Consider the following 11693-nt stretch of genomic DNA (forward strand, 5'->3'; position numbering starts at 1 on the left):
TATATATATATATAATATATATATATATTATATATATATATTTATTCATTTATTTATTTTTTAATCATTCATTCATCTCTTTGTCAGATTGTCTGGTGCAGATGTAGCCAATGAAGTGAGTGAATTAAGTGACGTGATCTGGGAGGGAAACAAAACAAGCTTCAAGTAATTTTTTTTCAGTTGTTATTGGCTAATTTACATACTTTTTTTCCTCAGTTAACAACCTAAACGAACTGAGAACACATTTTGATTTTAAATGCATTTTTCCCACCTGTGCCAAGTTTTTTTGAAAAATGGGTATAGTTGATCGGGCCCCCGGTATTCGGGATATGAGGACCATACCGGCCTGTCCGCAAAAATCCAAAAATACACGAATACTTGACACACTATTGCCGCTTTCTTTTTTCCCAGAATATTTACCCAACTCCCAAACACACACACAACAAATAAACACCCACAAATATGCAGAGAATTGGGTAAAAAAAACGCAAATAAGACAAGGATATAAAAAAATACAACGAATAAATTGGTATGGGGCATTGGTTCCCCGAAAATATGAGCGAATACAGTAGGTGAAATGCCAAACCGATAACATTCGTGGTCAATTGCATTTTGCTATTGTCAGTCAAATTAAATTTATAGGCCTACTGATGTAATTATTTAATATTCATTATTTAATCCGTACTCGGAATCTTACCGAGTTATTTTCTACAAATTCGGTAAAAAAAAAATCTGTATTTTGACACCCCTCAACAAGTAATTTTAAATCAATACAACTGACATGACTACAGGAACTCCGAAGTTTATAATAGACAAAAGCGCAGTTGTTTGCTGGCTTTTGCGACATTAAGGAAAAAACGCCCGTCTCCTGTTCGCAGACTCTGTCACGTGAGGATCGGGATTCGGACCCAGAAGCAGACAGGAGACGGAAGTGGCGACGAAAAAGTCTTTATACACAAAATTTCCAAGTAACAACAAGCAGGCCTGGATTCAGAACACATGGAAGAAAGCTGAGATCCTCACGCAAAGAAATCTTGACGTACTGACAATGTGTCACTGAGTAACTCCCTCTTAAATATTCTAAAGCATCAAGCCTATATGACATCATAAATTAACAAAAATGACCATAGCAACTGAACAGCAACTGATACATTAATATGTCACAACAGACTCATTCCCACGCTCGTGGAAGTGCTCACCTTGCACAGACTAGACAGTACAGGTGAGCTTGCTGTTGCGACTACAGAACAGCGGAGCTTGCATGAGTGACAGCTGAAAAGCAAACATACGAGTCCTGCGTTTCCCCGTCGCTCCTCCCCTCCGCGGGGCCCTCGGCGGCCAATCGCGTGGCTGTGCCGCGCTTAGACCTCAGCGTGTCTCCTTCCACTTGCAGTTGGCGTGGAGTAAAAAGTCACGTTGGGAGGCGAGAGGGAGAGAGGGAGAGGGAGAAGTATCTACTTACAGCTGCTGTCAGATATCCGATCGCCTTCGCATGGCGAGGAGGTAACCTGATCGAGCTGGGAGGAGTGACTCGACCAGGGAAGCCTTGAGCAAAAAAAAAAAAAAAAAAAAAGGAAAATGTCTTCTTCTTCTGCCGGAGAAGTCACACGAGCAAATGACATCAAGAGGGAAAATGTGAAGGAGGCGGACAAGCGGGAGTGCATCAAGCTTGTGGCGCTGGAGGCGGCCGAATTGTCCATGGAGCGAGTGGTGCCCAACGCGGACGCGGTGCGCACGGAGCTGCTGGTGAGCGCCGCCTCCTCGCTGGCTTTCTCCCCGGAGCAAGTGGCGTGCGTGTGCGAGGCTCTGCAGCAGGGGGGTAACGTGGACCGCCTGGCCCGTTTCCTTTGGTCCCTGCCCCAAAGCGACCTGCTGCGCGGCAACGAAAGCATCCTGAAAGCTCAAGCACTCGTCGCCTTCCACCAGGCTCGCTATCAGGAGCTCTACAGTATTCTGGAGAACCACAGCTTCAGTCCGTCCAACCACACCTTCCTGCAGGATCTGTGGTACAAGGCCCGCTACACGGAGGCGGAAAAGGCACGGGGGAGACCCCTGGGCGCCGTGGACAAGTACAGGATCCGGAGAAAGTACCCTCTCCCCAGGACTATCTGGGACGGCGAGGAGACGGTGTATTGCTTCAAGGAGAGGTCACGGAACGCACTGAAGGACCTATACAACCAGAACCGGTACCCCTCCCCGGCCGAGAAACGCAATCTCGCCAAGATTACGGGACTCTCCTTGACCCAGGTCAGCAACTGGTTCAAGAACAGGCGGCAGAGGGACAGAAACCCGTCCGAGGCTCAGTCCAAAAGGTGAGGCAAACATGAAGCAAGTTGCGCATAATTCTCCAATTCACAAATCCTCTCTGTGTGATTTGTGACACAAGACGTCATAAATCAGGAAATATGTACTATATACGTTTAAGGGTGTGGAGCACGTTTGTAGTGTTTTGAAATATGAACTGGTTGCCATTCAGATCCGGTTTCAAGTGTGGCGTGGAAACCAACGATAACGCTCATACACACACAGTACACATTGAATTACTTAATTACTTTAGAAGTTGGGGGGGGGCTTTAATGAGGCACGTTTGAATTAATAATTCATCATTTCTCAAACATTGGTGCAGTGTGTATGCTTTTGGAGTCCTAGAGTCAACAATGTAATTATTTAATCACGGAATGTCTGCCTCCTTTTCATGTGGCACTGTCTGCGTGTGTGCGTGCGTGCGCGTGCGTGTGTTTGCCTCGGTGCGTGTTTGCCTGTGTGTGTGTGTGTGTGTGTGTGTGAGAGAGAAAGACCTCATATGAATCTCTCACAATAACTCACACACAGACTAATACACAAAAGATGGCCACCTGCTAAAATAAAATGTAACGTTTATATTCAGTCGAAACCACACTTGTGCTATTTGTTCCTGGAGGAGTAATAGTATAGGAGGGGGGTTAAGGGAGTTTTTTTTCCTTTAGTGGGTGGAGGTGCAGCTGTTAGAATCAATCTTAAGACAGCAGGCTATGGAATAAAATGAGTAAACTACATTGCGTACACAAATGGCTTTTTAAAATTTTTTACTTAAAGCTTCTGCATATGGAGCATTTAAATGGAGCTGTAAAGTGAGGGTAACATTCCGTGTAAAGGCCGAAGAACATTTGAAGCCATTTGTTTTGTGTCCCACCACCATTACCGTCAGTGCTGACTGTTTTTTTATCACACCAGAATTTATTGCGCCAAATGGTTGCACGCTTGTTGACGCTGGTCGTCTCTCCATGAGGCAGGAGGGCAAATGCATTCCCAAGCACAGCCTGCTCTTCAAAACCGTGTATAGCCTCATAACACGACAACAAATGTGACCCACAACGACTCTTGCTTGCAACTTGTGAATAGAAAAGAAAATTTAATTGCGGGGGGAATGTGTTCAGAAATGTATCACAGGACATCATTATTTTATGACTTGCTATTTATTATTACCTGTCTTCCTCTTCCGTCTTGTGCTTCCCAGTGAATCTGACGGAAACCACAGCACAGAGGATGAGTCCACCAAAGGTCAAGAGGAATTGTCACCCAGGCCCCTCTCCAACTCCTCAGATGGTGTTATCACTCACGGGACACTTCCAATTCAAACAGGGCCTCTGGACAGCGGGGTAGTCATCCAGCAAATCGGGGACATCAAAATGCCTGGCGGCTCCAACGGCGGGGGGCTCTACAATGGAAGTCTGGTCACCAACAGTACCTCCTCGCCGACGTTTCACAACGGCGGCTCGTCTTACCTCCACTCACCTGGGAACATCCTCTTCAACGGCCTCAATTTGGGCATCCAGCCTCTGGCGTTTAATTCCCTGAGGCCGTCCGGGGCAGTGCTGCTGGGAGGCTCTGGAGAGGACATGCAGGAGAAAGGACTGGGTGGCTCTGCTGAGGACTCGGGCCTGCAGTACGCCTCCCCCTACTCGGGCTGTGTGAACGGAGGGCCCGTGAAGCTGGAGGGGGTTCACTCCATGGCCACCCAGAACGGGGGCTCCTCCGTGCTGACCTTCAGCTCCTCGCTGGGTGGCTACAACCTGGTGCAGGTACCCAGTGGCGTGTCTGACAGTGATGGAAGCTCGCTGCTTAACAGCGACGTGGGCCTTCCTCCCCTGCCGCTCTCCTCCTCGTCCACCTCCTCCTCAATCACACAAGGTAGGGTCCGTAAAAAGAATCTTCATTTTATTAATTTTTTTTAACAGTCGTTAAAACACTTGGGTAATAAAATTCAGGAGGATTGAACCCTTAATTTAACATCATTTGATATGGTGAACATTTTTTGCCCTTTTTAAATATTGAAGATTCATTTTCCAGACTGAGCTACTTTATTCGCTGATGCTTTTAAACTGGCTTATGCTGCTCAAAACAGAAGAGTGTGGAAAATAGACACCCGTTCCACCAAACATAAAGAGCGAGAGTGTGGTGGTCCTTTGAAAAGCCCAGAGATGAATAAAAACAAGTCACCATCACTCATCATCGTGGCGCTCTTGATCTTCAGAGCCGGGGAGCAGAGAAAACATGGTTCAGGCAATCAGAGGCCATGAAATGCACTAAGAGGGAACGGCGAATATGCCATTATAGCACTTACTTTACTTTGACATTGAGCAGAGAATCTACGGCAGGAGGAATTGAAAGCAAAAACAGAGAGTGCAGCTTGCTGTTGAGGCACCGCAGACTCGGGCTACAACAACGCGATGTGTGCGAGACGCACAACAGCCGCCTTGAGGCCAAGGCCTCTCAATCAAGCTTATATACACACATGAATAAGTGAGAGTGGATTTAGAGTTGTGATGTCAGTCTTGATGTGTCATTGTCTGGCCACAGGTACAATAGCGCTGAACGATGTCGCGGTGAGCTCGTCCAGCGACGACTCCTTTCAGCAGCAGGACAAGCTGTCCATGACGTCCCTGCACCACAGCACCGTCCTCTACAATATGAGCAACGTCAACCAGTCGCCCATCAAGAAGGAGCCTCTGGAGGGAGGCGGCTACTCCTCGTACCACCACGGGCTCCACCTGGACCCGAGCGGGCAGATGGGCTACTCGACGCCCGGCAACGACGAGGCGCCATCCGGCCAAGCCTCGGTGTCGGCCTGCGTCGCCACCTCATCCAGCGCCGAAGTCTACACCACGCTCACCGTCAGCACGCCGCTTATGGCCCAAACGAACCCGAGCGGTCACCACCTGCAGCCCGCCGAGTACCTCAGGGGACACGAGGTCCGGGTGACCCAGCCCTCGCACCTGATGGCTCCCTGCATGGACAACGACTACATGAGCCTGTCGGAGAACAAGGTGGACAACACGGGGTCGGCGGGCGTGACTGACATGGTGCGGGCCATGTGCGGCGACATGGAGCCTGTGGAGGGGAAGGAGCTGGCCAAACTACAGACAGTGCAGATAGATGAAGACATGGCTGACCTTTAACCTTAAAGCAGAAGCACTCATGTCTATGTGAGCAATGATAATCTTTTGTGTGTGCGTGTGTGTGTGTGATTTTTTTTTTTTTAATCATTAATTTCTTTTATCTGTTAAATTATTTGACAATACTGTGTTGACTCTTACGATGCACTCAATTAAGACAGAAGACCGGTGAGCAGGTCTGAACATTTATGCAAAAAAAATAATGACGTTTAAAAACGAGATCTGTTCATCACATGACATGTCACAACGACTCGTTGCAGCAGTCGGCGAATGTCGTTTGAGCCGTGTTTAAAAGTGCAGTTTTACAGGCAACACCTGCTACTTCCTGTTGAGCGGACTTGATTTGCCCAAGCAGGTGCTGGCATGCCGCAAGTCACATGACCAGGATGTTCCTCCAAACTAAATGCGTCATCTGGGTCAAACCAAAAAGGTCATTCATAGGGGGACGAGGGGGAGCGAGTCTGTGGAAGTGGGCCAGTTTTACTGAAGGACTTCGCACATGTACGGATAATATGTCATTCAACACACAAAAGCTGCTCATTTTCGGACAAAGTGCCCTTCAGTAAGCACCTTAAATTGCCTCTCGAGTCTCAAAGATGAATGTACCTTTTTGGGGTAATTTGCACTACCATCACGACATTATACGGGCTTCACACTGTTGTTTTTGACAGGCCTCAACAAATGCACACGAGCGAAAGCTATCTTCAAGGCTTGTCGTCGATGAAATGAAAAGGTCACACTGCGGGGTTCACATGTCATTCATGTTGTTCAAAAATGCAGCAGCTATGTTAAAATAGGTGTGAAGATGCTATGCTTTGTTATGTTTCGTTTGAACGTGCCTCTACAAATGTCGGCGATTCCCGACGCAAGTAAATATGCTTCCCAAGTGGATCAGGAACAAAAGGGACATAAGTATTTTTTTGGAAACAGAGAGGGGGTTGCGATGATTTCTCTTTGTCGCGAAGTTAGGGACATTTATTTTAGTCTTTTACTTTTTACATTGTGAATAACACTGAAAGGAAGCTGTGCAATCTGAAGGCAAAATGTCAGATTCAGAGATTTTCCACCGCCTCCACCACTGCTGTCACTGGAATATTTGTTGGATGTCAGATTAGGAAAAGACAAGAGAATGTGGAGGCCATTTGTCAAGCGGGTCTGGTACTTTTTTTTTTTTTTTAACCACGGGAGAACACATTTTCCCTGTCATCCATGAACGACCATAATAGCACATTTCAGCCTGACGGCCAACTCACGGCATTCGTATCTCTTGAGTGCATCACAGTTTGCTATATTTTTGTTTAGTTACCCGACTCAAAATGAAATTCTACCAATTTCTCAGTGGTTTAACTTCATATACAAGAAGTAAGTGGCGGGCAAATGTTTGTTGTTTTTTTTAACTTAGTTTGAACTATATGTTTGTTATCTGAAATTATGTGAATGTATTTTTCTAAACCTCTGTAATGCAATAAAAGTCTATATTTATAAAAAGAGTGAAAGGCAGTTTTAATCCTTGAAAATAAAATCGGGTCGAGTTCGACCTCTGTGAAGGAGCGACACATGTCTGCACACATCTTTATGACAGACAAAAGACACAAAGCACATGTCTCTCCAACATTTAAGTAGCCAAACTGTGAGGATGAGGGGGAAACTAGCGTGCTATAATCCAGCGAGGCTGCTGCCGCTTGCGCTCTCTGCAAGTGATCGTTTGCACATGCCTGGCAACCTGGACTTCATTAGCCCTCCTTTTCTCATCTCAGCCCCTGTAATTCAAATAAACAGCAATGAGATTTCCAGAGGTAAAGCCATTTGGGGTGGGGGGTCTATACAGCTCCACATAGCCCACTCCAATCCAATGGCCCTTCCCTGGGCGAAGGCCAAACAACCCCCTCCCCCTCTCACCCCCCAACCAATCCTCCTCCTCTGCTCCCGACTGACATGTGGAGGACTGAATCTGAGGTGCTGTCACTCACAGACATTGAGGCTCAATCCACAGAGAGCCTGAACTCCTCACATGGCTTGAGGGGATTTTCTGGAAATTCACAAATTCCCACCAAATGTGTGTCCTCACTCTGTGGGCGCCCGACCAAATAAACACAAAGAGATAAGAAAGAGGCCAGAATTGACAAGAGGACAAACAACAAGGGATTTGACTTCATCCGCAGTTGTCTGCGGTGAACATTAAGGCCCAAGGAATTGGATGTGATCTGGCCGGTGGTGCACATAAACAGAGGCTATTTGTCTGTGCTCATTGTTGGAGCAAAGGCAGCGAGACAAATGGGTGAGCCAAGCAGGAAGGGAGGGCGAGGCTGGGATAAAGTTACCTGCGCACAGGTGACCTCGTCGCCATGGGCAGTGGATTAGCTGATTGTTAGGTATCGGGTGACCCCCACCCCTCCTGCAATATTGAAGAGGGTGAAAACAGCTTTGTTGTCAGCCAGAACAATATCCCATTTGCAGTGAGCATGCAGGAGCCAAGGGCTGACTCTCACGCAAAGGGCGAGCAGCAGAAGGAAAAAAGAAAACTTCCATCTTGGTTTATAAAGCCTATAAATGCAAGTGGGAAAGAGCACCGTTATTGCAACATTTAATCACATTCTTCATGAGGGAAAATCTGACCATCCCAAACACACACTCGATTTTGCGCATATTTATCAAATGCAATGTAAAACATCCTAGCAACCGGGGAAGAAAAAGCAGGGAACTCCTCCAGAACTGTGGCCTTATTAAAAACACTGACCTCTGAACTTTCAGATGCTTTCAAAGCTGACATTTAATGCGGCGCAGCAGACTGCAAGCCATATGTAACATGACCTGGGGAGCACGGTACTCCGCTGCTCCACGTCCCACTAATGAGAGGGCAGGGGTCGGCGGGTACCAGCCTGGCTCATAGAGACCCACCACTACTGGGCTGCTTCCCGCTGCTGCCGGCAAAGTTGAGCTCTCACCAGGCTGCTGGAAGCTGCTGTGTGAAGGAACAATATTGCGGAATAGGGAGTTAGTGTGCATGGGAAACGTGTGGTGCTTACAGTTGATGGACCAGGAGGCGCAAGGGGGAGCGGGGGTCATTATCAGCAGTGGACACACACACACACACACGCGCGCGCGCGCGCGCACGCACAAACACGCACGCACTCACAAAGGAGTTTCTACAGGAGTTGTGTGAAAGTATTGTCTTGGCGCCCCCTCCCTGCCAGCAGGCACACACTAGCGTCGCAAGTATCTCGTTCTGGTTTTGTTTCTCAGCCCGTGCTGTTTGTTTATTTCTGCACCGAAAAAAATAATCCCCCCACCCCATGCCCGCCCGACCTCCCCGCCCCTAACAAAATAGTTTGCTTGTGGTGTGTTTACGGACCCGCAGCGCCGTAAACGCACCGAGGCTGTAATTGCAACGCATTTGTGGAGTCGAGCCTCTGGAGGAAATGCGTAATGATTTTGATGGGGTTGGGGTGGGTGGGGGTTCGAGAAGCCCAGTGCACTTGTAGCAGGTCTAATTTTCCAACATGACAGGAAACTCTGTTAAGCTGATAATTGCAGCTCCAATTTCATTTAACTCACTCATGTCAACAGTTGTGTTGTGTTTGGGGAGAGAAGGGTCTGTCTTTTTATTTGGGAAACACTCAACCGAAGGCGTAATTGAATTGCCAATTAACATTTTTGGACAACTTCGTGGTTTATTCCGTATTATTCTAGTGTATAAAATTCATTTTAAAAAATGCACACCGAGAAGGCCAAATTCACCTTTTCTCTTGAATTTATATCACTTCCCACTACGCCCAGAAAAAAAAAAGTCAGACTAAACCAAAATTCCCTGCTGGACTTTATCTGGCTAATTTAAACAGCATCAGCGCTGTTGCACCCAATGCAGCTGAAATAGCACTTTGGATTAAGACGGAGTGAAAACCATCTGTGAGCCGTTTCACTTTTCCTCCATATTTTACAAATATAAACCCCCCTATACGGGGAAGCCTTTTGATGGTGACGTTTTTATGAAGCGTACTCCTGTGTGTTCCCGCTCGAGCTTCTCTTGTTTTTTTTCTCCTCTCGACTGGAGTGAAATGTAGCATTTCATTGGTTTCCCTGGCAACGCTTGGCGCAAAACAACTTTGGCCCAATGGGACAATTAATAATAGAGAGGTTTGGAATAATTTAACAAGGCAGCTCAGGTGTGTTTGAACGGGTGAAAACGAACACTGAAATGTTTGTTATTGTGTTGTCCCTCACACTTGCATGGGACACTTGGTATAGGAGAGGCAAATCCCTGCAAATCATATTGGGAAAGCACTACCAAGTGATAGCCTATAGTATCCCCGAGTATTACATTACTTGCAGGGCTAAAATGGGTGGGGAGTTGGGGCTAAGCTCTGGTCGTGGCCGATGGAGGGAAAGTCGACATCTTGAAATAATTTCGCCCCCCGGGCTGCTCGGGTTAAAGGAGGAGGCGCGTCGCAATGTGGTAGAGATATTAGAGAAACCCGAGAGCTGCTCATCAGACAGCTCATTCACTCAAGCTTTTACACAGCCACATATGTCCTTTTGTTATACTGTCCAGCAACGCGCACATGTGTTTATACACACACACACACGCACACACCCACACACGCACACTCCCCCACACACACACAAACACGCACGCACCCACCCCCACGCGCGCGCGCACACACGCACAGACACACACATCAGGTCAGATTGCAATGCAAAGGCCAAATCATTTGCATGCATTCTTTTTTTTTCTCCTGGTCTAGTGTTTTGTATAGTCTTTTGTTGAAATTTTCAAGTTATGGATCAATGTCACACTGTTGTGTTTCTGTCTGTACGGCGATAAGATTACTTTGGTATGTATTATATTTTTAGAATAAAATAAATACAAATTATATTTATTATTATTATTATTATGATTGCATATCAACTTAGTCAACGCCATTTAAAAAAGAAGTAGCACGACAACCAGAAGCTCCTCCCTCAGTCACGAGTGGAGGGACTTAAACCGGGAGTGGAGACTTAGGCCTGCATGGGCATTTGATAATGCAAATAAAAAAATACTTGAACTGTTATTACAAAAACGTCAACCTAAAAATGTGCACAATAAATAATTAATATTATCGGTTCAATTGTGATCAAATTTCATTCTAAGATGAATCTAAGGAGTTGAAGGAAAATAACCCCCAATTCATTAATGGAAAGCTGCTGGTTGTTTTGGAGCATTGTCACGTGCTCTTGAGCAAAGACACTGACAAAAGCTCATTTGCATATTGAAGTGTGTATTTGCATGTCAAAGACATTAAAAGGCAATTTCCCCAATATGTTCTTCCCATTGGTTTAATTAATGAGGCTGAATAATTATTGCAATTTCAAACAATTAATATTGATACAAATTGTAAAAATCCCAAACTAAATGAAATAACTTCAATAATAAATTTTAAAAAATCACAACACTCAGACAAATTTGACCACAGACTACTTATAAAAATAGAGGCAATAAAGTGACACTTGTTATAATTAAATTAATTACTTTCACTTTGAAAAAAAAATACTGATTTAATTAAGTATATGAGCACATGAGTACAGTGAATGCAAACACGTCGGCCTCATATTTAATGTTATCCATTTGGTGCCAAAAATGTGCTCCTTATAAGCATATTAAAAGGGGGAATCGGGTTTCAAGGGTGTGTATGGTGCAGACAAAGAAATGTGATCCTTGAGGCTCGAACCAACAACTGCTGCAGCACACGGGCGAATGTGGTACCCAGAACTAATTTACTAATGGATCGGTTTAGTGTTTCAGCACACCAAAAAACGCTGCATGGATCCACTACGGTGCCGGTCTAATCTGAAGGGGGGGGGGGGGGGGGTCGGATAATTCAGGAGCAAACCTACAAAAACATGATGAGGGAGAAAAATAAAAGAGGAAAAGCCTAGATAACTCATCGTGATGTTATTTTTTTTAACGTATGGCCATAATTCAACAGACGTCATTAAAATTAATTTGAAGTGTCAAAGATTTCTTCTTTAAAAAGATACGCACCACCATTTCTCAATTTAATGCGACAGAGTTGCAGTGAGATTGTTTTTGTACTGTACAGCCCTATATATCAAAATGAATCATATCGGGGTCTCTCTTTTTTTTAAGACCGTATAGTAAATTTAATGCGTCAGAGTTGCAACGAAATTTGTTTTGGACTGTACAGCCCTATATATCTAAATGAATGGTGTCAGGGTCTCTTCCTCACCCTCATGCATGCGTACGTGGGCGTGCACACA

At 45.7% G+C, this 11693-nt stretch overlaps 1 protein-coding gene across 1 annotated transcript; it reads left to right on the forward strand.

Annotated features, from left to right (window-relative positions):
- The first annotated feature begins 1416 nt into the window (after positions 1-1416).
- On the forward strand, positions 1417-6813 carry six4a (SIX homeobox 4a). The gene is made up of 3 exons (XM_088317700.1): positions 1417-2312; positions 3497-4170; positions 4840-6813. Exons 1-3 carry the CDS (start codon positions 1579-1581, stop codon positions 5436-5438), a joined length of 2007 nt encoding a protein of 668 aa, XP_088173826.1. The 5' UTR covers positions 1417-1578; the 3' UTR covers positions 5439-6813.
- Positions 6814-11693: the final 4880 nt, after the last annotated feature.

This window comes from Idiotropiscis lumnitzeri, chromosome 1 (genome assembly GCF_059441095.1).
Source record: "Idiotropiscis lumnitzeri isolate Australia: NSW breed Sydney's pygmy pipehorse chromosome 1, RoL_Ilum_1.0, whole genome shotgun sequence".
Taxonomy (NCBI): Eukaryota; Metazoa; Chordata; class Actinopteri; order Syngnathiformes; family Syngnathidae; genus Idiotropiscis; species Idiotropiscis lumnitzeri.

Bases quoted from the DNA above. Each gene is read 5' to 3' on its own strand.
- six4a (XM_088317700.1), top strand. From the start codon at position 1,579: ATGTCTTCTTCTTCTGCCGGAGAAGTCACACGAGCAAATGACATCAAG. The intron at 2,313-3,496 runs GTGAGGCAAACA...TGTGCTTCCCAG, and splicing joins TCCGAGGCTCAGTCCAAAAG to TGAATCTGACGGAAACCACA. The intron at 4,171-4,839 runs GTAGGGTCCGTA...GTCTGGCCACAG, and splicing joins CTCCTCCTCAATCACACAAG to GTACAATAGCGCTGAACGAT.